Below are 27,946 nucleotides of genomic sequence, written 5' to 3'. Positions count from 1 at the left end.
AACAGATTTCATCAGAGCTTTCTCACAGAGAGAACAACAACGGTTGTGTAAGGCTGTCAAACTCCACATCTAAAGAAACACAGAAAACTGTGTGCTTTTGCATGATGTTTATTTAGTGTCGGTCCCAAAAAGCACAACTTATGTACATCATTTTATAGTGTAAGCCAGTGTGAAAGGTTTTTCTTTTTTCTTTTTTTTTTTTTCTCACAGCTTGAGTAACTATGGTCTTAGTTTGTTCTTGTTCACTTGAAGTGCTTTTGGATATAAATCAAACTCAACAAAACGTGGTTATCCCCTTTAAAATGGAAAAGCAGAGTTTAATTTTCAGGCCCACAATGTGCTCATTCTGACACGGTTACATTGCAGTGTTTTTTTTAATGTTAAGCCTGTGTGTGCCAGTTTCTAATGCAACACAATCTGTTTGGTGATCGTGTGCAAAATGTTGCATGTTTGTATGGATCTTTGCTTGTTGCCTGTAGCAAAAGGGAAAAGGGCAGATATTGACCGAAACGGACTGGAAATATCAGAGCGCAACAGATACCAGTCCCCACGTGAGCTGAGGCCTCGGGCTTCACTTGGAATGAGCCAGAGCTCCTGCACCCTGACCAAAGCCAAAGCCCTTTGGACCAAAATTCTTTGCGTAGCAACCTGTGAATGAACATATGATGAATGAAAAATTAAGAGGACACAAACATTTTTTTAAGACACAAATCATTAACATAACAGATCCACGGATTTGCTGATTTTTAATTATTGTTTTTTTTTGGTGTTTTGTAGCAAGATCAGCTCTAAATTTTATTAAGGAACAGCATGCAACAATCACTGTACGTCGAGTGGGTGATGGCAGCCATTTCAAACGCCTTCCATCCAGCAACCTGCATCAGTGTCAGCAGGCTCTATTATCTGTGAAAATATGCATTTTTGGTATCACTCTGAAGATCTGTGTTTTCCTGGGATCTGGGAAAAGCAGCACCGATGTTTAGTCATGATTTTTGCTTTTGCCTATCCCAATTTAGCTTCTCTCCGTCATGCTCTTTTATATTTATTGATGCTAATTTATGCACTGTTGCCTTTTCTTGCATTAGGTTATAAGTATGAACCTCAATTTCTCAAACGTGTATCTTCAAACTTTACAGCCTTTGGTTCCTCCTCTGTCTTATTCCTCATCGCCCTTTTAACCATACTCTTCCTCTACTTGACTTTTATGGCCGTGATGTTGGCGTTACGCTGTGCAGAAGAACTTTCATTGCTAACATACCTGTCTTGTCTACTTATATATTTGAACGAATATCGGTTAATGGACATAGCTTTTTATTTAATTATTGCTGTTTTGATTATCGTTTAATAACTATTTTCTCAATGAAATTGTTCAGAAATTCAGTATATGTTCTTTGTTTGATCAGCAGTTCATGATATTGTTGTTTCTGCTTGAAAATCACTTAAAGGGGAACTCTGGTATTTTTAAACCAAGACCTTATTTCTGGCATGAAATACGTTTATCTACTCACCCAGAATAGTTTGGCGAAAGTCTGCGTCCTTCGAAAGATATTTCGATAACTCGCGATCCGTGTATATCCATATAACGGGAAAGAGCAGGGCATAGAAAATACAGCCTCTAAATATCTAAATAAGGCATTATGTGTCTTTATTTCACCAATACTTTAAGCTGAATGAATGAACGAACGTGTACTATCGCTCTGTTAGCTCATAGGTGCTGTTATGTGGCTACTTGCGGCTATAGGAGAGCTAATGGAGGGATTTCTACACAGGCACTCTACTGGGACCACTTCATCCACACGCCCCCCCCTGGAGCACAGTTTATTTACTCTGTGCTCTGTGACAGTCTGCTAACTTCACACGGAGTTTGCTACTGATTGTTTTGTGCAACATGGCGGGATATTTATCAGATTTTGACAACGTGAACGACGACTTCGAGTAAGATGGATGTTCTTACCGGAGTGAATGAGCTGTGCTGCAGCCATGTGTGTCGAGGAAGTCGGCCCAGTAGAGGTGTGTATAGAATTCCCTCCGTTAGCTCTCCTATAGCTGCAAGTAGCCACATAACAGTAGCTATGTGCTAACAGAGCTATAGTACATGTTCGTTCATTCAATCGACTTAAAGTATTGGTGAAATAAAGAGATTTATTTAGAGGCTGTATTGTCTATGCCCTGCTCTCTCCCATTATATGGATATACACGGATCACAAGTTATCTAAATATCTAAATATCGGTGAGTAGATGCCAGAAATAAGGTCTAGGTTTGAAAATACCGGAGTTCCCCTTTTAAATGAGTCATCACTTATTGAAATTTCAGTTCTAGTTTATGTTCACAGACCTTTACAGTAGATCTCCCCGTCCCTGTCGGCGAGGGTCGTAGACTCCAGGCCTTTACCACATTTGGCACAACGAAAGCAGCCCTTATGCCATGACTGAAGAGGGAAAAAAGAATTTGTTCCAGCATCTGTCTTGACATGACTCGTATATTGATTAAAATGTGTTTTTTCTTCCTTACATTGCCTCCCCCGATAACCTTCTCTGCTGCGTACACAGTTTTCCCACATCTTGGACACACCTCTGAGCCTGCTGCTTTCTGGGCTAACTTGGAGGCGTTTGGGTTATTTGTTGGCCGATGAGCGGCTTGTCTGTCAAAAATTAAATGGAATTAGATTAATAAAAAATTCTCTAATGTGGGAAGTGAGGAGGAAAGTACAAGCACCATCACTTGCAAACCTGGCTCTGCTTCTTCCCTTACAGAATGATATTGTCACACACAAAGACAGATGCTGTTAAAGTCACAGTAGGAAGGGAAATGTTGCTCACACTTCAGGCTTGATTCCAAGTCCTTCTCCTGTGTCCATACTCAGCGTTCCCGCTCCACCACCGAAGCCGTAGCCTTTTGGCCCATACTTCTTGCCATAGCACGATTTGCAGTAGATTTCGTCCACATGAACAGCGACTGTTGTGCTGTCTAAGTTCTTCTTACAGACCACTTACAACAAAGTGAAGAGGAAAGTCGAATCTATCATCATTTTTGTGTTAGTTCTCAAAATGGCAAAACAAAAAAATGAAAATAGGGCTCAACTTCCAAGAACAATCCATTATCCACAGAAGTGACAAATCGACAAACTATGTGACATTTCATTTCAAGACAGTGGCATAACCAAACTGTGGGGAGCACGTTTAGATAAGCACTCCTTCCTCTGCCATATAAGGAAGACCAAACCTTTGTCACATTTCCACTGGATCCAAATAAGGCCTGAAATGTCAGAGTGAAAACCTGTGGATGCTCACATCCTTATGTTGATGCCAAATTCTCTGCATTCCTTCCTGGCACGGTCTTATGAATTAAATGAGTCAGTGGACATAAAAAACGATTACTTAAGAATTTCAGTACTTACTGCACAGAAAACAGGATTTGTGCCAGCTCTTCCCCTCGCACTGCACTTCCTCAGCAAAGTAGACTGTTTTCTGGCAGCAGCCGCACTTGTTTCCTCCTCCAAAAGGCATTCTGCAAACACACAGGAGAGCTCTTTGTGTACATTTCGTTCCCATTGTATACATAATATTCAGATCAGGGTCAGTCGGCAGACAGAGGCCATCTGTAGCAATCAAGGGCTTGATACAGAAATACCTATAAAAGGAAACGTACTAGTTTGCTCTGGTATAATGCTGTCTCTTTCCTCCTTCTTGTTTCAGCCTACAGGCTGCGGTGGGTGTTAAAATATCATAAAATGCAAAGTACCTGTCAGCATGGCTCTGATAGCACAGAACAAATGTAGATAAAGAGCCGGACTCTGCACAGACACTACATTGGTTCTTCTTTTCAGTGTATGTTAGTGACAGTGACATCATGATATGTTGAAGACTCATCAATGCGGGGATGACTTAAGCACAGAAAGACAATCCTCCTCTTGATCACTAAGGATAAACAGGAAATTCCCTTTGTTTTGCTTTGTAATCACATGTTAGCGACCCTGACCTCAAACAGCCAAAGGCTTTAACAAATCTGTATAAGTTTTTAAATACAAGCAATACTTTAATGATAAATGAAACTCTCTCTTAATGCTTAAGGCACAATTTTTTTTATATTGTGCATGGTAAGGTGAGTACAGGAAAAGCTCCTCCTGATATAGTTAATATCCTCCTGATGCCTTTCCAAATGACAAAATAGTTTGCAGCATCATTGTTGAAGACGATAACCGAAGATGTTCCTACTTTAAAATGAGGCCTGCTTACTGTATGTAAGCTGGCACCACCGTTGAGTTATTTAACTCTAAACTATCCGCTTTACACAGTGTTGCTCTCATTTCTTTACCATGTGTTGTTAGTAACAAGAATTTCTGACTTCAGTACCTGACATGTTTAAAAAGAAAACTTAGCCAAACTTTTCAGATCTCAGTAGCAACTCGTCGTCACCGCAGCATGAAATTCTGTCGTTAAGAGACGACTTTTCAGTTAGTCTTACCTGTTCCGGGGTGAAACGCTGCTACCGTCTGTGGCTTTTTGATGAAACTAAGAGACGACGGAGTTGGGAAAAGATGAAGAGAAGCAGAGGGAGGCCGTGTAGACACCAGGCTGGACTGAGGGAGGAGTCAGGACATGGTGTCACAGAGGGAGAAAGATGCAGAGAGGAAAAAGGGGGAGGATGATGGGGAGGGCGGTGGGGAGATAAAGATTCACTGTTTGTATGAGTTTTAATCTGTCTTGTTGAATTAATTCACTGAAACTGCCACCAGAAAACCCTCATTAAATGTTAAAAAGCAGCAGATTGAACTTGTAGATTCAGCGTAAATCGACAAAGTAGGCCTGGGACAAACTGAGAGAAAAGTTTCAGTTTTTGTCTCTCCCTCTTCAGTGATGCATCGGAAATTTAGATTTTGTCCTGAGAGCTTAGGTTTTTATTCATGCCTTCACAGCTTTAGTCTAAAGTGTCGCCATAATTCTACAGCTCATTTCAAACACAAGTAATCAGTGTAAAGATCAGTTTAGATGACATCATTTAAACAAACGATTGATGATTTAAAGAATATTGTAGCTCATTTACAAAGCAAAATGGTTTTAGAGCAGGAATTAATTTTGAGCTGTTAGTTGTGTCAGTGTGTGGTGCGAAAAAAAAACAATAAATCAGAGGCGTGGGGGAGTTTGTAATTCAGATGGCTATGCCCATATACAAAGAAGCTCCAGCCCTGTTTGGCCTTGAGAGTCCTGCTGGTTTTGTACTTGTTAAGGAGAATCTGAACAGTGCAGGAACTTCACAGTGCCTTGATATTATTGGACACAAACGAATGTTTCCCCACTCCTCTGCAACACATTTTAGCTGCGCACTCTTTTCAGAAAGCATGCAGTAGGTGTGTTTGTCCACTTCGACAAAGCTTGGTGGAAATGGTGAGACGGCATTGTATCCAAAGACAGTTTTTAATTTTATTTTTTATACTAAGGCAGCGTTCACCTGACATCTCCAGAATTCTGACTCATGAATGTTAAAATGTGCAAGTTGTTACCAGGTGGATTTTGTAACATTCAACTATTGCAACAACACATCATCAGTAGGGTAAAACTAACCTGTCTTACGACGGTACATGTACATTAATTTTGTCCTCGACCATGTACTTTTAGTGCCTAACAGTAACCATTTGCAGGTGAGATTGCAGTAGAAAAGTAAGACATCCAGAATCAGGGCGAAAGAAGAAAAGTGGAAAACATTGTGCATGATGAGTCTCGCTCTAGTGATCTCTTGAATGGATTTACAACTTCCGTTAACCACTCCCTTCACCTTTTAAGTGTTTCTTGGCCAAAGAGCACAAGCATGATTTTAAAAAGTGGACATTATGATGGAGACGTGAAACTCTGACGTGCCGGAATCTGTAGGGAACTTCAGGAAAACGTAGTAATTGGACTGTTTTTGACTTGACTTAACTCTGTTGGATATCCCTGCCATTGAGAATCAGGCTAAATATGTGATAGTGATGCCACTCCACTGCTGTGCTTCAGCCATCTTTCCTTACTGCTTGCTGTAATAGCTTGTCTTTTTTCTTTTTTTCAGTCTGGTTTTCAGCAAGTGAAGCACATGACTGACTGGACTGAGATCAGATGACTGATTTGGCGAGTCAAAAAGATTCTACTGTTCTACTGCAAAAAATGGCTATTTCGGTCTGTCTTTTTTTTATTACTTGTTGGTATTTTTGCAGGGGCTAAAAGAGGCTAAAGGAACAGCACCGTTTGTTCACTTATGTGTATTATACGTTTAAAATGAAGTATTTACATGTTGTTTAGTCATATTAAATAATATTTGTCTCTTCTCTTGTTCAGTAGAATAGTGTCTCCTATGGCCTTTGGAGTTTTTTTTGTCTCATGTCAGGATTACATACTGTTTTCAACTGAGAGGTATCAGCAACATTTTGTCCTTTATGGTGAGTACAGGTTTGAGACCTCTAAGTCAAGCATCATTTATGCAGTCATACTGCACAGTGAAGAGGGCATCCTGGGCCCTCTAGTGATGTCACAGGTGGGGAGGTGGGGCTTACAGAGCAACAGCACTTGCTGCCTCCAGTTTTTAACCCATTTATTTCAATAGGCAGAGAGCTGAATGAGGGAGAAAGTATTTTACTGAGGACTGATGCAGGGGAATCGGATTTAGAGCTGTCAAGGGATGAGTTGATGGGGGGCCAGACAGTAGAAATAAACGGTAAAAAGACAGGATACATCATCTTTTCAGGAATCTGAGCAAAAAAAAGTGATGACATGTTAGTTAGCTCATGTTAGTTAATTTACTGTAACTGTAGGTTGTAGTGCATTGAACTATACCTCTCCTTTCTCCATCAGTTCAGTTTCAGCCTAATTGTAGAGAAGAGTGTTTACAGGACAATGCTGGAGACAAGACTGGAGGCCTTTAATTACTTTAAGCAATACATACATACTCAGGTTTTAGATTTTAAGAAGTGATAGAGCATGCTAATCAAAAGATGTGTCCTTCTGTGGAAATATCCTTAAAAAAACGCCCCAGACATGGAAATGGAATATCCACATTACACCATTATATTCTATGATCAAGACCCAATGCCCTCTACAAAGATGATCATTAATCATTCTTCATAAAGTTTCCAAATATAAAAACAGTTATTCTTCTAAGTCTCAGGAGAGGATTCTGTCAGATCTGTTGTGCTTAAATCTTTGATTTTATTTTTTTTGTATAATAAAACTACAACAGGAATTGCTCTCTTCACTGATAAAATAAGTTTATATAGCACTTTTAAAGAGCAAATGTCACAAAGTACCTAAAGATGGAAGTTAAAATCATCAAAATGGCCTGTTTTATCACAAATATGCATTCAAATAGCTTATTATGTCACTATGCCTTTTAAAATTAAACATGAAAAAAGTAGCTGATTTACTGACTGTTGAAAAGGTTTTTGTCCACAGTTGCTTTGTTAAGATATATGATAAATATAATGCAATGCATGGAAACATATTAAAATAAATCAAAATCTGATTTACAGCTAACAGATCATGTCAGGCACATGTCATAACTAAGCAAAATCCATGTATGCAGTTTCTATACGAGTTGGAGCTTAAAAGATGAGGTAAAGTTGTGATTATGTGAAACCTTAAAGACTTTCTGTTAAATGCCCCAAATTGCTGTCTTACTACCCGACTGACGGATTGACGGTATAGGAAATGGATGGATGGATGCTGTCTTACTTAAACAAATCAGAATGTTTGATATATTTCTAGATTTTATTGTATTATTTTAGTTCTCAGGTGCTTACAGGTGTGGTAACCAAGGAAAGCCTTTGATTTGTTTTCTCGACTTCCAATTGAAAATGTGCGTTAAAACTACGAATAATTTGATCAAATTGTCTTTTTGATCATTTGATATTTTGTCTTGGGTGCCAACCTTTTTTGTGAACAAGGTTGTGATTATTAATTGTGATTTTGCATTTATTTAATTGTATAGTTTAATAAAGAATGTGGTAAACGCTGAGTTTGAAGAGTGATTCATGAATAAATGTAATTATTAATGTTGACTGCAGTGCAATGTTATGAATACAAACCACTCTTTATTTGACTGGGTGTCTTTTTGGTGCATTTATGAATCCATGTGGTTTGCGTGTAGGTTCTGTGTGTACACAACATGCAGAGAAGCACAACCTGCGACTACAGGAAGAGCGTTGCTGGCATTTTGCTGTTGATCTTGTGCACCGTGACATTCAATAATTGTGCAGGCATTGTGGCAACATTTCACATGTGACCTTTCATCATTTCATTGTCTGCTATCCAACCAAAATAAACCCAGAGGCCCAATCTTGCATTTTACAGTATTTATTTCTAATATTTCTTTCTCATTCAGTGAAAAAATATTGATGCTTGCATCTCCAAAGTGGTTCAGACATCTCCATACAGATGCAGGATCAGTCAAAGGTGAAACCAAGAGGGAGATAGTCTGCAGATAGCGATGCTGCCTGGTCTGCTTTCCACCCTCTCTAAGCCCTAAAGGCTCTTCACCATCATAGGAAGAGACAATGATGAACTCAAGAAGCCTATTTATAGCCTGCAATGGCTAACACTAGCCCTCTGTCTGTGCTCCGTGGACATCCGCCTTGGTCAGTTGTAGAGTATGTGTGCACATGATCATCCTCATGACAGAGAGGGAAACGAGAGAAAGAGAGGAATGGACTGACAGAGACTCAGTAGATTAATCCTGAGGAAGATAAGAGGCAGAGACGGGGCTGGGCTGCAGTCCATCCATCCGTGAGCGGAGGAGTGGTGGTTGCTCGGTGGAGTCTCTTGGAGGAATGCAGCACCCTGAGTTTTTCTTCTTCTTTTTTTGGTACATCTGACCTCACTTAAAGCCAGGACTCCTCTGCTAATGGTTCTCCTTTTGGCAACATTTTTCACAGAAGCTTTGCCAAGTCATCAGGTGAGGAGGAGGAGCTGGAAGAGGTGAGCGGACTTCACACTGAGAATGTGATCATGTTGTGGTGTATTTGGCTTGTACATGGCATTGTTTAGAGTTAAATCAACTGTGGCTAATTTGCATTCTTTTGTTAACATCACTGTGGTATTGCAAAAATACTGCTTCATTTTTGACAGATTTACCTGTTTGTTTTTATTTTATTTTACTATATAAACTGAAATTATTAGTGACAGTTTTGAGAACAAATTGCTAATTAGTAAATTAATTCTAAAGCAAAACCACCCAAAATGTCTGACTTCTATCTTCTATAATGTGATTGTTTCCTGGTGTTTAGCCGCAGGTTTTAAACTTGTGCAAAACAAGATCTTTTAGTTTGTCTGCTTTTTTATGGATCACATGATTAATATTATTTATATATTTGCAGTGTCTGCATTATACTTAAAGCCTTTTTTCTGCATTGTGTTCAAGGACATCACATGACAGATCAATCTAAATTAAACGTTTTAGCATTGGAGCTTTTGCTCTCTCTCTATTTCAACCAAGTGGATTCAACACGAGTGGCCAAAAGTATTATAAAAATGTATGCTGTAAAGAGAATTTAAATCTGAAAATATAACATAAGCCCTCACGATTAGATGATGCTGATGATTTCAAGGAGAAAATAAGATAACTGTGTTAAGCGCAGGGTGATTCTGGCAGGGCTGAACGACCCTCTCTGTCTGACACAGGAAGTTTGATGTTTCCCTGAATAAAGCGGGTTCTCTGCTGACTCCTGCTGAGCAGCACACTGGTGGCCACAATGAGAGGCACAGGGATGCAGTTCCATAAATTAGTCAGTAGAGGTCACATACAGGCAGAAATTAGGTTTAAGCGGTGTTGAGACACACCCTGTGTCCTGATCCATCCAGCTGTCTTTTGGTGTGTACAACTAGCTGTAAGCTGTGCTGATGCAAAGGCATCAAGGTTTATCATCTGAAGCAGAACATGGAAGCATCGGAGTGTGAAGTGCACGATTAATAAGCCGTGAGAGAAAGGTGAGAGATGAGGACACTGCTATCAGTTCAATTCACTGGAGGTGTTTGTACCTGCCTGTGGGCCTATAAACTCTTTATCTTGGCACCTTTAATTAAGCTGCAATTATGTTCAGTCCTGTGTGAGAGATCTCATGATGAAGATAGCAATTTGTATCTCAAGGTTAGACAGCAAATGTGTTCACTGTCTCCCTGTGTGCAGATTAATTTCACATTTCTGAGTATTTTCTGTCTAGCCACTCCACATCTTTGACCGTAATCCTCACTTATCTCGTGTCCATGACTCAGCACAGAGTTTTAATTTCTAAACTGCCTCAGTTTATAATCGCTCCCCATGAACTTCAGTCATCCTGCTGATTTCACTGCAAATGTAAGCAGTTTTCTCAAATACACCAGAAATATGACAACACATAACCATACAACCCTTACTTTCCATCTTCAAACCACTGTGCGTGTTGTTTTGTTGCTATTAGTACACACTGGATTTGTTCCATCGCATGTACATGGCTTGCTCATAATCTACTTTGTAATATTTGCCTCCAGCACTCACAGATGAGGTTGTCATAGTCACAGTTTGTAATCCCTTCTTCAGAGATTAACGGAAAAAGTGTGGGAATCCATGCCGTCACCATATCATCGCTCCTGTCAGTCGTTCTTCCTGGGCTGACACCTCTGAATCGGCTTCCATTTGGCCCAGATTCTCACTCAGTGTTGTGTTGAGGGAGACTGTGCCCTGTAGGCAGCCAGCTACAAACATGCAGTGACAATTCAAATTAGTCCAGTTCACTGCTTCTGGCTGTGACTCAGGACATTGAGCGCCTGCCGGAAAAGATGCATATGCAACCCGCCGTGCGAGGATGTGACTGTTGGAGAGTAGCAGAGACGAAGAAGTACAGGATTTTTATGAATATTCCATCAGTTATATGGCCCAGTTTTTGCTCAGCACTTTAGTTCAGAGAGACTTAGACTGGAAGATCGCCCGATCCATTTGCAAGGCAGAGAGCGCCTGCTGGCTAAGTAGTCTGATCCGCAGGAATCAACTGCATCACACCGTAAGATCTGTCTAGAGTATTGTTATGCAAGCAGGAAGAGAGCATCCCACTTTGATCTCTGCTAGACCTCGGACAGAGACTGAGATGCTTTGGAGCGGGAAGCTGCTTCTTGGTGCCTCCTTTAATAAACTACCCACCAGAGAGTAGCACTGGGCTTGGATCAGCTTCTCTTCACAATTAGGATGTAAGAGGGATGCGCTGATGGACACCTGATGATAATGCTCATCACTTGCAGCATCCCAGCGTTTTGAGCTGCCTTTGCACTTTCCATCTCACCAACTTTTGCCATCCTCCTCTTTGGTAAGTTTGAGTTTCTTAGAAGTACTGAGGAAAAATAATATTGTCTACTTACCTGTCTGTTTACTACAGAGAAGCATGCTAATGGAGGTCAAAGTTAGTTTCAGATCCATTTTTATTGATCTCAACTTTCCATTTTTGGCAGTGCTGAGCATCTCAGCTTAATGACTCTGTGCATCGCACTGTTGTTTTATATGAGCATGTGAGGTGTCGATAGACCGTCCTTTAACAACACTGGCTCTATTTCTGTTGTGAGCATTACTCAACTTCAAACCCAGAAAAGAGCTCTTAGGTAAAGGAGATGCAACCAGACTGCTGAACTAATTCCTGTAAAGACTTTCTGGATCTGCTCTGGACTCTCATTGCCCTACCTGGGATGTGGTGTCATGTTCCCAGTAATTGTCTCGGCTGCTTTGCTGACTCATACCAGTTTCTATAGGCTCCAACCACATTAGGCTCATACTTCTCAATCTTAATCTACTTAATCAACACTAAGATGGTGATTGTTTATGCATTATTTGATGTCCTCATGAGATACTGAATCAAAATGAATAAATCTGTCAGTGCAGGCAACAATGAGTTTCTTTTAGGATTTAGATGACTATCTCACTTGAAATGTTAGTTTCAGGTTATTTTAATCAATTTATTGTTAATACACAATGCCATATGTTTGTTGTACAGGATAAGAAAACCCAAAAAACTAACAGTGTTTTCTAAAACCTTTTTACAGTACATTTTCTACACGTGTTCTCAGTGCTTCAGAAAACTTAAATGAGATCGAACATTAAAACCTTTCATTTCTCATTTGGAGATGGTGCGTCTGGGAAATGTTGACATGATATTACTCACAAGGTAAGGTAACACGCATGTTGCTCCAAGTTTTAAAGGGTTTAAATGCCATATACCAATCTTACAATAAGAGAAGATATTCCTTGAGACGTGTTAGCAGGCTAGAGGCAGGAGAGCCCCAGGCAAAGCATTTTGTATCAGCTCTCGTACATTTTGAGGTGCTTTCCAACAAACACGTTCTAGTCAGCACCAAAAAGAACTGAAGTTCTATATCCAACCCAAGCATACACAAATGTAGATAATACCAACCATAAACTAGTTTAATTCTACACTGGGAGTCTTTGCATGGCCATGGGAATACCACTAATGGTGGGTGATGTCATTGCCAATAAACTAGACCTATCATCTGTGCAGCTACAGTAAGCTGCACTTTTGAACTTAACTAATTTTAATGCATTTATTTCTGGATTTTTTTCATGACCGCACAAAAAGAGTACCTTGTGTCTCTCAACATTTATTACAGTGATCGGAGAAAAGGCTGCTATAGTGTACAATTTTGTCTTCTATCTGGAGTATGTACATCACGAGGCACTTTCAGATTATGTGTTTGCAGATGACTTTTATCCCCTTTCTTTCATCATCCTTTTAAAGAGGGAGTGCTGAGGGGATTGTGGTCTCATTGAGTGACTACAGAGTTAATCCACAGCTGATTTGAAACGCATATCAAAATAATTCTGATAATCACAAAATTATTGCATGCACTCAGATGTTATGATGCTCTGTTTTTAAATATGGAAGACCTTCATGTTCACAGGGCGATTATTGTTCCCTTGTAAATGCCACGTCTCAGTGTGTCCTCAATCCAACCGCCTGTGTACGTACACGTGCGTGTATGTGTGCGCTCGTGCATGTGGTTTGTCTGGTTTGGAAAGTCTACTCCACAGACATGTTCCAGTGGCTTACATGTTCCACCTTTACTAACCTTGGCAAGCCTAATTTATAGATCATATGTTCCATGACAGTTCTACATGTAGCTGTTATGCACTCACCGGCCACTGCATTAGGTACACCTGTTAATTTGCTTGTTAACACAAATAGCTAATCAGCCAGTCGCAATGGCCGCAACTCAATGCATTTATGCATGTAGAGGTGGTCAAGACAACTTGCTGAAGTTCAAACCAAGCATATATACATATGTGTGTAGATATATATATATATTAACAATTGATTAATTAATTTTGACAACCCTGGTGTGTATATAGATATATCCATCCCTTTATGACCATAGTGTACCCATCTTCTGATGGCTCCTTCCAGCAGGATAATGCACCATGTGACAAAGCTCATGTCATCTCAAACTGGTTTCTTGAACATGACAATGAGTGCACTGTACTCCAATGGCCTCCACAGTCACCAGATCTCAATCCAATAGAGCACCTTTGGGATGTGGTGGAATGGGAGATTCGCATCATAGATGTGCAGCCGACAAATCTGCTGCAACTGCGTGATGCTGTCATGTCAATATGGACCAAAATCTCTGAGGAATGGTTCCAACACCTTGTTGAAAGCATGCCTCAAAGAATTAAGGCAGTTTTGAAGGCGAAAGTGGGTCCAACCTTTTACTAGCAAGGTGTACCTAATAAAGTGCCAGGTGAGTGTTTAATAATGAGTGTTCAAGCTTTTGTTAGAGATCAGGCACAATATAAAGCACGAGGTACAGGTGAGTCTTACATTGTTTAGGCTTTGGATTTATCTTGTTTTGATGCAAAGTCTATAAGGCGAGAATGTCTGACATGACCTACGGCGGATAAAAAATGTCAGGGGTTAGGGTTACTTATGCTGTGGCTTGCTTCTTATTACCTGTGTGTAGGTAAAAGAGATGTTTTCTAAATAAAAGACGAAAAAAAGGCAAGACTGGTTAAAGGTTAATATGCTGTTGTCTGTACCTCCATTTAAATTATTTAATTGCATGTTTTGCTTGGAAAAACAATATGTTTCTGTGGCCTCTCAATATGTAATGAGTTTGCTTGAAGAGTATTGGATAAAAAAAGATGTGAATTATTTGACTTGGACCCAGTCAGGAGTTGTTTTCAGTCTTCAGGTCACATTTTCTGTCACCATGATGATTTCGTCAGCTGTTGAGTGACATGTTGTAGCCACTGCACCTCTCCAGACAACAGACATCTCGGGGAAGTTTGTCTCCCAGTAAATGTGAGCTGAAGCAGACATTGATGAAAGAACACAACAGGCTGTTGATAAGAATGTTGTAAATAAACGAGGAGAGACTGACATGTATCCAATTCTTATAGAAAATGTGAATTTTCTGGATTATGTGCTGTGGTGTTGATACTGCGTATTCCATAAGTGTGTGAACTTTTAACTCAACATCACCCAGCGTAGTTTGGGTTTCATGCTGTCATTTATGAGGCTGAAACGGGTGACTCAATTTGAAGTTAAGCAGTCTCACCAGTTTCCAGGAAATAAGCACAACCAGAAGTTGTTCAGTTGGTTTCATGGCAAATACTACGAACAAGAACTATTAAGAAAAAGTGCCACCAGGACCACTGCATTTCTGAGAGGAAAGCTCAACTCTGTATGAATTCAGTTTTCAGAAGTCAGTTTTTTTTACACTTTTAGCCGTCTGATGAAAGAGAAAAATGTGAATGATAGCAGCTTTATTTGAACTTCAACTGTATTAATACACATTTACTCTATACTTGCTTTGTTTTAACAAAAAAAAAAATTAACTTAACAGCTGGAGTGTTGCGCTAGTTGAGCTTATACATGCAGATTCAAGTGAAAATCTGACTCCTGGCAGTGTGGTTAAAGTGTGTCGACAGTGCATTTTTTGCTCTTATTTGTTCCAATAACCTAGTTTTCGAGATGCAACAAGGACAACTGCCCACACTTTGAGTCATCACAGAGCTGCAGAATGATGTGGAAATGCCTGGCTATTTCTACTCAGTCCTCAGTTCACCTCACAGAACTGTGCCAGTTGCATAACTGCAGCAGCGGTCTGTTTTAGTGCGCTGTAGGGATCATACATTTAACTGCCTGCGCTGTTTAGGATCCTCTGCTGACTTTTTTTTTTACGGGCCGTGCCTAATTTTTTTTTTTTTTCAGTTTAGATTAAATAATTTTACTCAAGAGCAGCAGAATTACCTGGGATATCAATGTAAACTGGCCTCACTGACTCTGTAGCAAACACTTCCAAAGGATCATTTTTAATTCATGTGCAGCCAAAAACAGCTTCACATGCAGGTTAAAGCAAAAATAATTCAGCTATATGGGTTTGATTCATGGTTCAGTGTTTGCATTTATTGTGAACCGACCACAGCTGGTTCATTGAGCTCAATTTTATTTTTGGTTATTAGGATCAACCTTGAGAGCATTTGGAAAGGAACCAGCAGGGATTTAAGTCCAGGGGACTTGAAACAATTTCTAAATCCCCACTGATTATTTGATCATTTTTGAATTTGACTCCTTTCAAATATTATTTTGGCTAAATTACTCTCATGGAGTTTTTGCACAGGGTGAAAAGGACTCAAATACCAAAGCATTGTTCAGGGTGTTGATGTTATGGCTTTACTGACCACCGTTAATCGCTTAAAGTGCCTTAAAAAGGATAAATCCCTGTAATCGGGCAACAGATTAACTCACTGTGCCCACTCTAATCCCATATTCCACAAAAAGTACAGTAGGCTTAAAAATAAAAGGCAGTGTGTTTGTGTTTAATGGTTTTATGGTAATCTTTGACTAATTGGTGATCAACAGTCATGATCAGAAAAACATGGGGAGTGACAAGACTTAAAAACACATGGTTTAAACAGTCAGGCAGAAAAGATTGATTTTTATAGGTATTTTATAAACGTTAAAAGTAACATAAGTCACATTTTATGGCCTTCAAGTAGTTATCAGGATGTTTAGCTCGGAACTAAAAACCTTAAAGACACAATGTAATGAGTCCAAGGTCACTGAAGTCAACACGATTAATCCTCTCAGGAACATGATTGTCTATGTGTGATGGGAAACTTTTATAAGGGTCTTATCAAGGTAGTTCATGACCTTCAGTTATTGTCTCAGCTCAACATGCGTCATTGTGTGAGCAAGACATCTCACGCCAACCTTCAAGGTCTGCTGTCCGCTGGCAACTGCTTTATCTTTCCCAACAACTTCTGTATTAAAGCCTCCCTGCTGCTGCAGCCTTTTGTCTCTCACTCTGCAGGCTGCAATGCTCTCTGCATGACCACTAGACCTTTCTCACAAGAAATAAATACAAAGAACTTTTTATTTTTGTTTTTTTACTCTCATAAGAAAGTTTCTACAGCATGTTTTGTGTCCATGGCATTACATGTAGTTATGGTTGATGTATTTCAGTGATGCGCCACCAAAGGTGAGCTGAGACCAAATATGCAAAAGTTAATCTTTAATAATTAAAATAGTTTAAACTTTAATTTACAAAATGTTTATACATTGTGATTATCTCGTAGTAATCTAAAGCCATTCTGGATTTAGATTAGTTTGTTGATTTGCAGCTTTGTAATCATATTTCAGTGATTTACTGGCTCAGTAGAATTACATTTATGTACTTTTAAAAGTTTTGTCAGTAAAGTATACCAAATTGCTGAAAAACAGCAGCACTAAAGGGATAATCCAAACACTGAAGTGCAGATTTTAGCTGTCCTAGACACCAGCAACACAAGAACAGACCGGTGTCACCTAACAGTAACTGTGTGCCTCTGGGAAATCGTAAGGAGAGCCATCCTTAACTTGCATGTTCACTTGTACTTTTGAATGTGCGTTTTGTTAATCAGTCTGAGCTGACCCCAGGCTATGTGTCTCCCAACAGGATTTCTGTCTGACAAAGCTAGGACATGCAAGTAAGATCAGGAATCTGGGACTTGGTGCTATATATAAAAATCAGGACTCTTGTAAAACTAGATATCAGGACAGTCTTCAGAAAACTGAATTATGTAGTGATGCACTCATTCAACTCTGTCTTTTGCTGCTGGGCTGCATTGGAGAGAAAGTGAATCTCTTCGTCCACAGAGAGAAAATTGAACTTTTAAACAGTTCTATGTTACAGCAAACGGTTAACTGTATTTTAAAAGGAGAAATCTCACAAATTGACTTTGAGCCAAGATTAAAACATGAATTATAGATGGTATCATAAGTTCCTGAACGGATGACTGAATGTTTATTTTTAGATTTGCTCCTCTATATATGTCTTTCCAAAGTGGATTTGTATAATTTGGCTTCTTGTCCTTTTAGTACATGTGGCACAGCTGCACCGGTTTTTCTGAGCAGCTCAGAGACTTTGCCAGAGTAAAGTGATCCTGTGCCGACATGATACATCTTTAGTCTGAGCCTAAGACTTGATTATAGGTTTGAGGAATGGGGCAGTTTTAGCTCCCTGTAGCAGTAGCTGAATGCTTTGATGATGGCACGTAAAAGAGGAGTTCAGAAGTGACAGTAACACTGTGACAGTAACATGAGCCCCATGGGGAAAACTATGCATGATGTCACCAGAGAGAGATTGAAATATGAGTCACTAATAAGTCTGGTTATAATAGGTGAAATGTGTGAGTGACCTTGGGGAGGAAAGGGAAAACTGGAGAGTGTGGAGCTGTTGGAGACTGGAAGGTCTGTTATTTTTCTGCAGCCTCCTCACTGGCTTGTGGTCGTACAGCATCGATTTGCCCCCACTCTCTTTAACGCAGCACGTGGGTCTTAACTGTGTTACTGTTAGCTGCATCATACTGTTAAGTGTAGCTCATCTATCGAGAGCAAGTAAGCTGCACTGCACCACACCTTTGATTCACTTTTGTCTCTGTTCAGAGGAATTAACAATGTTGGAGATTTTTTTTATTCAGGTAAGATGAAAATTACCCTTCTTTATGAAGCTCCAGTGTGGGTTTGATTTGGTTATATCTGGCTGGTATTTTGCAAAACTTTGTTGTCTTTGTCAGTTCCATTTATATTACAATGCGAAACTAACAAATTAGCCAGCATTTATTGGTTGTTTACACAGTTTTGTGGTGTAATTGATGCATAGCGGTGGAAGTCATTTAATTTAACGTTAGCTGAATTTAGCAGACATAATCAATATTGTATACATTTCTGAAGAAGTGTTTGCATTTAAAAAAGCTTACATATGAAGAAGTGCCAGATGAAGTAGCTACATTAGCTACATGCTAATTTCAGTTAACTTTTTTATTTTTAATTATCTTCTGATATGTTTTACCTTCAAAAAGGGGTGAATATTTTCATTTCACTATATTTTTTTTCTTTTCTGTATGTGTATTCTTCTTATCAATGTTCATGAGATCCAAAATTTGGGGGGCCCCGTATGTTTAAAGGGATTTTTAAAGTCAGAACTTAGTTTTATGGTTATATGTAGCATTAGGTTAGTGTAGAGATTAAGGTTAGTTACTCAGCTGTGATGGTGAGGGGTTAAGGAGCTGGGGGACGCATCATGTCAATGAAGGACCACCACAAAGATGCAATACCAGGTTTATGTGTGTCTTGTACATTTTATATGCACTTAAGGCTAATGAAGTGTTGGATTATCTAAAAAATAACATGTGGCGAAGAGATTTTATTTTTACAGAGCTGAACCTGAACAGGGATTAAATATGATTTAAATTTATAGCTCTACATTAGGATAATTTTAGTCTAAAATCATTTTGTCCCTGAAGGCTGCACTAAAATCTTTACAACACTGTCAGATATGATGAGGATGTAAATATCTCCATGGGGTTTCTCTTCCAGAACAAACGGAACTGATACACGCGTTACATGAACATTATATAACGTTTCATATTAAGCATTGCAAGATGATGCTTGCTAACGTATAATATTTCAGGCTTAAATCAAGTTTTATTTTTTGTTTTAAATAATCGTTTGATTCAAATCCAGTATTTCATAAAGCTTTTCAGAATGTCTAGCAAGATTGATTTTATTTTATCACTGTGCTGTGTTTGTGTAGTTTGATTTAATCTGCTTCAGCCTCTGTAGGGACAAAATCAGGCCTGTAGCAAATGATTATTTTACCTCCAGAGATTAGTCTGAGCCCAATTTCCAGGACGGGACAATTCTAGAAAACAAAATTACATGAAAGGTGCATGTTTACACAAGTTGGCATTTGACTGTTTGTAAAGGCATGTGTGCCGTATATGTCTTTGTTTCCATATGACTGGACAGCTATTTAATGGCAAGCCAAGTTTTTTTTTTTTTGCCAAATCATGACGAGGCATTTTCTTTCTAACATAAGCATGTATTTTATTTTGTATCCCTAACCAAGTCGTCTTTTTAATTATATAAAGCCAACAGAAGGGTAAAAAAAGGGCTAAAAATGTAAATAACAGGACTTACCACAGAGTGGCCTACTTCCCAACCAGCTCATTTGTTGACAGATAAATCTGACACACACTCATGAGCCAAAGACTTTCATGTCTGTGTCTAATAGGTAAGAGAAGAAATGCAAAAACATTGTGCACATGCATTTAGAAAATCTGTAGCAGCGTACATGTTACTATATATATTTTGGCTTTGTGGAAACATAAAATGGTCCTGTCTTTCCCTGAGTGACTGAGTTGTTTCATCTGCCAATTGTTGAGATTTTTACATCAACAACATGTCAAATAACTAAAAAAAAACTAAAAAAAAAAAAAACCTCCCAATTTAAATTGTGAAAATTGGTGGGAAAAAAAAAAGGGTTTTGAACTAGAATAATTTCTGTTGTCAAAAGAGATTATCGCTCCAATCTAATCCCTCCAGTGTTTGCAGTTTTCAATTCATCTGGTAATCGAATTAAACAGTGATCTTTTTTTTTTACTCTAACACTCCTCTTTATTCCACCCTGACGAGCAAATCGTTTAAGCTAAACTAATCCAAACCTGATTGGGAAGTTTTGTTACCTAAAACTAACCAACGAGGGAGTGACAGAGCAAAAGGAAAGAAAACATAACTGTCCTTATCTTGCCTCAAACTCTGGTTTCATTGCTCAAAGGTCTGCGTCTCTTCACCACCTCCAGTCCAACCTCCCTGACATTTGTTCAGTGATGATTTCAGAGTGTTTGTTCTCAGTCTGTAATATTACAACAGCGTGTCTGTGAGACACCACATGCTCTGTCAGGCCCTGCATTAACTGTGGGTTGCTCTAACGGCTTAATTATATCTTCAATTTTTTTAAAACGTTGATATCCAGCCATAAGTAAAAATGGCAAAGAGGTTCCCCGATGTGTTGTCAAGAACTGATAAAAAAAAAAGTCTTTGATAAGGTTGAAAAGCTTTATTATTTTCTTTCTCTCTGGATTTTAAGTGAGGAGTCATCCGGTTTTCTGTCATCATTATTGAAGAGCCCAGTATGACAGCAGTCTTAAACATAATGGGTGCTTTAATTGAATCTTTAGACAACGCTTTAAGCAACGCTGTGCAGCTTTTGCACACGGAGAAAGTCGTGACCAAAAAAACAAATCAAAGGGTTTGTGACAGTATTACAAACTGCAGTGGGACTGTGTTGCTGGGATGGATTGAATGTACTTGAATTTTTAAATATTTATTTTCAACATCATTCGACTGCAAGCTATAATTATGAGACTTCGTTTCCAAAATATTCCAATCATATGTTTACAGATGAGGCCAGTTTTTGTGGAGGTAACAATATTAGATCATATTTCATAAACCTTATAGATATAAAAACGACCTTAAGAGTTGAGGATGTGCAGTGTTAGGAAGCACTACAAAAAGCTCCCACTATAATCTACACCAGGATTACCATTTCACTGGTTAATGTCATGAACTGAGGTAATGGATTTAGATATTACTAAATTAGGTTTACTGAAGGGAAATAGCTGAGGACTTTGTAATGTAAGTTCTTGAAATTAAATTTACTTTTCAGGCATAATATGATACGTGGTCATTTAAAATGTAATTATTATAACATTATAACATGGTTTTAAATTGTTGTGGGTCAAATACACAAATATGTGCGGTGGTCATATAGCGTCTGCGCCATGTAGGACTGAAAGTGAAGCACTTATAAATTGGAGGCTGTAGACTCCATCTCTGCTGCACACTGCATGAAGGATAACAAGCTTCCATTTAAGATTTATATTGAACCGACTTCTGTAACACAGCTGCACATTCCAGAGCGTCTGCTTCACAGAGACAAAGTCTCTAACCACATGACCAACTGCCTGAACGTAAGCATGAGTGAGTGAGAGGAAAAAAGAGGAGAGGATGCTTTGAGGTGAACGAACATTATACCATTATATATCAATTACAGCATCAAAGAAGCATGGAGGTCTAAAATCCAGACGAGTCACCAGTTCAAATTCCTCCACCAGGACAAACACTGAGATCAGAAAAGTGAGTCTGATTATGTTTACGTGACCCTCGGTTGCACTTTTAAGTAAAGCAGCAAAGCAGCTGAAGATATTTCCCAAGATTGAATAAATCCCAAGTCCTTATAAGGAACAGTAAATGTCCATAATTCAAAATGACATTTAAAAAAAAAATCCAAACACAAAATCAATCAAAGCGTCATGTGCATCTAAAAAGACACCATATGTTTCAACAGCTTTGCTAATGTATTCTGGGTCCTTTACCCGCGACCTCCAGAGTGAAACCTGCTGTGAAGGCCGGTGGCAGACTGACACCACTTGGCATGTGCAGCAGGAGGATTGCTCCTTTCAGGCCATGCCAACACTGACTGTCCCCACGGCGGCCTGCTCAGAGGAGGCTTCAGCAGTCCCAAAAACCCACACTCGCCATCCAATTGACATAAGAGGCCCCCTAGCAGTCTAGGACTATAGCAGCTTAACTATGGGATGTTTCAGGATCACCTGAGCCATCACTAACTGTAAGCTTTATCAAAAAGAAAAGTTCTAAGCTTAATCTTAAAGGCTTTTATGTTGTCATCTGAAAAGCAGCCAATCTGAGTTGATACTTTTCCTCTGGTCGTACTGCATTTAGATCAGCAGGAAACTATACTTTGTTATTTAGGGAAGGTTGTAAATGATGATGATTTTTTTTCTGTCAAAGTGAATCTGATCATGAAAAAGCCCTTGTTTAAAAAATGTTTAATGTTCTTTTGTTTTTCTCACTGCGACAAGAACTGATTACTGATTTTTATTTTATTTTTTTAAAACAGCAGCTATGTTTTTAAGAGAAATATTCTTAAAAAACTAAGACATTTGCGCCCTTTTTAAATCAACTAACATGCCTTTGAGTGTTTTGAGGGGGTTAATTGGCATTTGGACCCATGTCAAATGATTCTGCTTCAGGTTCTTAAGGTTTTTTTTTTTTTTTTGGTTCCAGCTCCAGTCTGCATCAATGGGAACACAACACCCAGGTGCACACACAAATTTTAACTAAGGATGCTGCTTTTGACTCAATAAGAGTGGGTAATGCTCACTTATTCTATATATAAACAAATGAAACACATGGTTATGAGTTATAACATGTCACATGGGTACTCTAAAACTGACAACTACAACTTGTGACCAGTTCTACCTGACTGTAGGACAGCTGGTAGCTTTCTTTCAGCAACAAATCCTCCACATGAAATGGTCATATAGGTTGTTTGTTCATACCCCTTGAATGCAACTCATTATGGCGACCCACAAAGTCCTCGTAAAACAAATGAGGTGAGGTAGATTGCACAGCTATGTGCAACACCTTCAGCCATGGACCGTTGTGGGATGCGAGATTGACACCAACAATCATTCAGTTAATGATGCAATAACACTTTACTTAAACATTTTGTCACTTCCTGGTTAGGTTTAGACATCAAAATTCCATGGTTAGAGGTAGAAAATGATCATGATTCGGCCTAAAATGACTCGGACATCATTTTTACCCTTTACATGCAGTTGCTCGCACAACCACCGAAGGTCACATTTTCTTTGAACGTGTTTAGTCAACATATTTGTCTGTGTGAACGGACGCCAATTGGGCACGTGTGGGGCTGACATCTGCGGCCCAATCAAACACTTCTTATTAATTTTCTCAGAAAGTCTTGTAATTAGAAAGTGTGGTCCAACGCAGCAGCAGGATGCGGCGTAATTCCACATCTTCATGTTGTTTTAACTGCAGCTTGTCTGATGGGAGGTAGCGATAGATACTGGCCTGGTTCTGAGTATGTTGTAGCGCCCACAGCACCGAGGGTAAACATGCTACTAATGGTAGTGGGAAAAGATTTATTTCCCATTGCTTGTTTTAACAAGAACAAAAACAAAATTTACAGTAAATAAATTAATCAATAAAGTTTAAAAAAGGTTGCTTTTTTTTATATAAAAAAAAAACTGATGATGATTTTTCTTAACAGTTAAGATAAGTCATCTAATACCAGTTGTAGATAATTCTATTTTAGATTTCCAATAAGATTTAGATTTTCTAGTAAATTTCCTATTAAAGCTACATGATAGAAGGTAATGCTCCACCGGCAGCTGAAGGTTTAACAGCAGATGTGTGGATAGTTCTAGAGAGCTCTAGAAATTCAAATTTGTTGCTTTCTGATTTAGGGAGAAAAAACTTTAACACGAAACATGTTTTTGATTGGGATGTTGGCCTTACTGTCGTTTGGTGGTGGTCTGCTTTGTATTTTCACTTTGTCGTATTAGAGACATCTGTCACAGAAAAAAGGCTGAAATGTTTCCCAGTCAGTCTCATATTGTATTGATGTGAGGTCATTCTTCACACGGCTCCTCAAATGCTCGAAACCACAGACCTGTTTCTGTTGTTGTTTGGTATAATTGTACATATCACCCTGAAGAATATTGTGACAGATGCTGATAGAAAACAACAATAAATTGTTCCAGTTATTGTTTCTTGTACCTTTCTCTGAAGCTGTTTTATGTTATGCCTATTCTTTTTATTTGGAGAATGATGAATATATTAGCAGTTTGAACTGTTGAACCATATTTGATTTTCCTGTCTTCTTTCCTAGACCTCAGCCCAGTGACTGTCACTAATCATGAGCAGGGCAGCAAACATCAAAGCCATATCTCAGAGCCAGAGTGACGCAAGTGCCAGCTCGAGTCTGCCTTTACCTCGAGGCCTGATCCCTCTGTCAAAGATGGATCCCAAACAGCAGCACAGCAGCCTCCCCAGTCCCACAGTGCAGTATCAGCACTCCACCAAACGACAGCCTACATGTTCTTCATTGTCTGCTTGCTCAGGCCCTGCAGACCTGCTAAGAGGTGCAGCTTTAAAGAACCACCTTCAGCAGCAAAAGACTAGCATGTATTCTCGAGGCCCAGCAGCTACAAAGCGAACAGATGGAACATGTTCGGCGTACAGCAGCCCTCAGATACCAAAGAGGGAGACTCCACGCTCTAAAGACACATTAGACCTCAGAAGCAGCACCCTGACACAGAAGGCTTTAAGAGACCTGCACTTAAGAAGAAACACCAACAAAAACTGGACCTTTGGGAAGTATCGGCTGAGGAGCGTGGATAATGCACAAGAGGATGATGCCTCACGTCCGCTCCCAACTAATGTCCAGTCACGGGGCCGTCTTCTTTATTCTAAAGGAGCAAATGGGAATGAGGCACCATCTGGATTGGAGAACTTCCAGAAAGAAGTGAGAAACATCTCAAATCAGGACCCAGAATCTTCCGATGGACAGATGTTCAGTAACAAATCAAAGTCTTTTCATCAGACAGTCAACATGGCACGCAGAAAGAGTGAGCCTGGAGGAGTCAACATGGCTGCTGTTGCTCCCTTCAGGTTCAGGTGAGGGCAGTGTTTCATCTTTTAAGATGAAAGATAAGTGCAAGTCTGCGGTTTATTCCAGGGCACAACGGACATAATGCTGAAACCACCTTGACTTGTAATTTCTCTGTTTTGGGAACTGCAATTTAATTTTCCCTGTTAAACTATTTGTCGTATCCTGTAGGTTTCAGGTCAGTGAGGACACAGATACCACCTTTGACTATTTGAGTGACTGCTCCTCTGACTCTATGGAGGTCTGTTGTGATGATTTAGGTGAGTCTGCCACCTTTGATCTTTCCATTTTTGGAGTATTGAGCATCCCTGGGTTGCTCCTAACCTGGAGAGTCTGTGTAGTAAGAAACTTAAAATGAAGGCTTTTCTGTGGTCTTATCTCTTACAGTATCTTGGCAAAAAAAAAAAAAAAAAAATTCTCCAGGCTTCAAGAAATTTTACCAATCAATCATTAAGTGAAGCCAGATTAACTCCTTGGCTCACTAGCTCACAGCTCAAGGTACTCTTCAAGCATGCTTTTGTTATCCTCGAATAACAATGTAACATATGATTCACCACAAAATACTGTAGTAAACTAGATATCTGTGACGAAGATCTGACCAAAAAAAATTGTCAGGGTTCATGACCAAAAGAAGTTGGGACACATAAACCTACAAATGAGGAATCGCTTTGATGTGTAGTAATAAAACAAAGTAATATCTAAAGTTTATCATTCCGGATCTTAAAAACTGAGGATCAGTCTGTCCATAAACTCTTTAATTCACCCTCTGGCTGCACAAACCTCTTCTCCTTCCTCCCATCTTCATTCCTTAGAAGTTAATAAAACCAAACTCTTTCACAGTTCATTGAGGTCAGACAATTGGTTATTCAAAACACTGTTTTTCCGTTGGGGTTATATTGCATCTTGTAACACCCCAGCTTTAACAGGGCTGACTGTTGACACTGGACTTCGTTCAGCGTGGCAGTTGTTCTCACCAAGTCTGCCGCCAACTCACAACGATAGCTTCACACTGTATGTGCCACCTGTTGTCTGCATCAGGATTTCCTAAAGTTCTCAATTTCTTTCTGGATGTGCACGAGGGAAAACTGCGCTGGCAGAGTGCACTTCTATCAAACCGCACAGCACATGCAGCTGTTACTTGTTGTTCTTGTTTGTGTCTCATGTGCTTGTCTTGGTGATTTTTATTTTTTTTTAGTCATTTATGTCAGTGTTGGATTAACTTCATATTAGTCCTGATACCTGCAACAACTCAAACAGTGTGTTGCTTAGAGGCTGTAAAACAAACTGGTCAGTTGTGCACAAAGAGACACAGAGGAGTTTATATTTGGCTTAATCAATATTTCATTACTTTTCAGGAAAATGAGAAATATCCCTAATTGAAAGCAGTTCATCATCGACAGATGCAACCATGACAATTCAATCAATTAAGTGCAATCAGAAGGAAATTACACGATTAATGCTCTACTGTAAATGAGTGATGTTGATTTAAAGAGGCATAGAAACCACTGACTCCAGAGTAACGGCTTTAACCACAGAGCAGAATTATTGTGAGAGTGATGTACATTTATCGAGGAACTCCATAATTTCATATTAAAATCTGATGTCACACACAGTTAGATTAAGTTACTTTTAGATCACCTTGTGGTCTATTGTTTACTTCTTTAGTGAGTAAAGACACAAGAAAAGACAAATGGGCGACTCTGGACTAATTGGCGCAACACCAAAAAATACAGCTGATTTGCAATTAGTTTTACAAGCATTCATTTACAAACTAAAATACTGGAGATGAGCAGATGAGCAGAAAAGGTGTCGTAAACATTAAAAGAATTTACCTTCAGTCTTTGTCAAATTTAGTATATCAAAAAGAGAATAAAGATATACTATGTGGAATATTATCAGTTTGTGTTTTTAAACGCGGCTTTCAGACTTGGCCCTTCCTCATTGCTGTGGAGTAATGTTGCATTTAGGGTCCCTCAGAAAAAAAGAATGTTTGAAATCAAAATCGATCTATCCATTTTCTATATCCTCTTAATCGTACTCAGCGTTGGAGACTATCCAAGCTGTTGGAGGTGAGGTGAGGGTGCTAACCACCGTGCAGCCCTGAAATCAAAATCACATCATTATTTAACTTTAATATCAAGTTAAACAACAAAGCTTTTTCCTGTTTACTTTGTTAGCAGTGTTTTTTAGAAAACCTGACAAAGAAATTGTACTTCTTTTGGCATTTTCTTTTCTTTTTTTTTCGCGGTCAAACACAGCATGGTATAGAAGTTGATTACTTTTGTAAAAATCTGTTGCTATTTTTTGCCTTTTTGCAGCAGTATTTATGTTTTCATCCTCAGATGTTATGCAACTCTTATTCAAAACTTGACGGTAATGTCGGCATCATATCTGGCGCTCCAATGGCTGGGATTAAAATCCAAGAGAAACTCTGTGTGCACACAGATGAAGTCTGACTGCAAACTGCAGAGCAGAAATGTGTAAAAGTGTGTCTGGGAGCAGAAACACAGTTTTGAGGTGAAGCAGAGCATATTTTATGCAAGCAGGGACTTTTAAAATGTAAGAGCAGAGTTTTGTTCTTGTATTGAAAAAAATCTGCTCTCGTTTAGAGATGGTAACAGAGCCCAAAATCATTTCAGCTGAATGTAAAACTGAGAGACATGTTGTAGTCTATAACAAAGAAGTAAAACAGAGAAATGACAAATGGTTTATGGCTGCATTCCAAAACACAAATAAACATGTTTGCATCTTCACACAACCCTGTGGGACGCAGCTGCATCTGCAGATTTTATAAGAAAGGCCAGTTTTCTGTTGACGGAGCATTTGTTTTCTCTCCCTTTTCAAAAAACATTAAATGTGCGTGCTGTCAGTGGCTGGTGTCCACATACCTTCTGCATGTTAAGTGTGTACATCCATAAGGTATTAAAAGGACATAAGATTAAACTAATTTTACAGTAAATCTCAGCAATACAATTATACTTGTTAACTAACTGGAACTCATATGATCATGAGTTGATTAAATGCTCATTTTGGCTGCGTTTGCAAATAATTTAAGAGTTGCCATGTTTGACATTTTGATGTTCTGTTCAAAATGTGAATTACAAACTTGAACTATTTGGACTAACATGTC

At 39.0% G+C, this 27,946-nt stretch overlaps 2 protein-coding genes across 3 annotated transcripts; one reads left to right on the top strand and one right to left on the bottom strand.

Moving 5' to 3' along the window:
* Window positions 1–114: 114 nt before the first annotated feature.
* On the bottom strand, window positions 115–4,591 carry csrp1b (cysteine and glycine-rich protein 1b). 2 transcript variants are annotated; one of them, XM_072381697.1, is made up of 6 exons: window positions 4,466–4,591; window positions 3,399–3,508; window positions 2,821–2,989; window positions 2,513–2,642; window positions 2,336–2,429; window positions 120–648 (listed from the first exon to the last, which is right to left on the bottom strand). In XM_072381697.1, the coding sequence occupies exons 2-6, from the start codon at window positions 3,505–3,507 to the stop codon at window positions 572–574; spliced, it is 579 nt and encodes a 192-aa protein (XP_072237798.1). In that variant the 5' UTR covers window position 3,508; window positions 4,466–4,591; the 3' UTR covers window positions 120–571. The 2 variants fall into 2 exon arrangements, with proteins under 2 accessions (XP_072237799.1, XP_072237798.1); XM_072381698.1 differs by lacking the exon at window positions 4,466–4,591 and having other exon boundaries at window positions 115–648; window positions 3,395–3,478.
* A 19,472-nt stretch (window positions 4,592–24,063) lies between these two features.
* LOC140303833 (uncharacterized) lies at window positions 24,064–26,920 on the top strand. Its single transcript, XM_072382768.1, has 3 exons — window positions 24,064–24,824; window positions 24,988–25,076; window positions 26,859–26,920. The coding sequence occupies exons 1-3, from the start codon at window positions 24,064–24,066 to the stop codon at window positions 26,918–26,920; spliced, it is 912 nt and encodes a 303-aa protein (XP_072238869.1).
* Window positions 26,921–27,946: the final 1,026 nt, after the last annotated feature.

This window comes from Leuresthes tenuis, unplaced genomic scaffold (assembly GCF_036924035.1).
Source record: "Leuresthes tenuis unplaced genomic scaffold, fLeuTen1.0.hap1 SCAF_3, whole genome shotgun sequence".
NCBI classification, from domain to species: domain Eukaryota; kingdom Metazoa; phylum Chordata; class Actinopteri; order Atheriniformes; family Atherinopsidae; genus Leuresthes; species Leuresthes tenuis.
Note: the sequence above shows the minus strand (reverse complement) of the source record. Positions and strands in the feature narration are given on the sequence as shown.

Excerpts from the sequence above, each read along its gene's own strand:
- csrp1b (XM_072381697.1), bottom strand. The coding sequence starts at position 3,507 with ATGCCTTTTGGAGGAGGAAACAAGTGCGGCTGCTGCCAGAAAACAGTC. Across the intron at positions 2,643-2,820 it reads CTTGGAATCAAGCCTGAAGT|ACAAGCCGCTCATCGGCCAA; the intron begins GTGAGCAACATT and ends AATTTTTGACAG. Across the intron at positions 649-2,335 it reads CGGGGAGATCTACTGTAAAG|GTTGCTACGCAAAGAATTTT; the intron begins GTCTGTGAACAT and ends GTTCATTCACAG.
- LOC140303833 (XM_072382768.1), top strand. The coding sequence starts at position 24,064 with ATGAGCAGGGCAGCAAACATCAAAGCCATATCTCAGAGCCAGAGTGAC. Across the intron at positions 24,825-24,987 it reads GTTGCTCCCTTCAGGTTCAG|GTTTCAGGTCAGTGAGGACA; the intron begins GTGAGGGCAGTG and ends CGTATCCTGTAG. Across the intron at positions 25,077-26,858 it reads GGTCTGTTGTGATGATTTAG|CGTTGGAGACTATCCAAGCT; the intron begins GTGAGTCTGCCA and ends AATCGTACTCAG.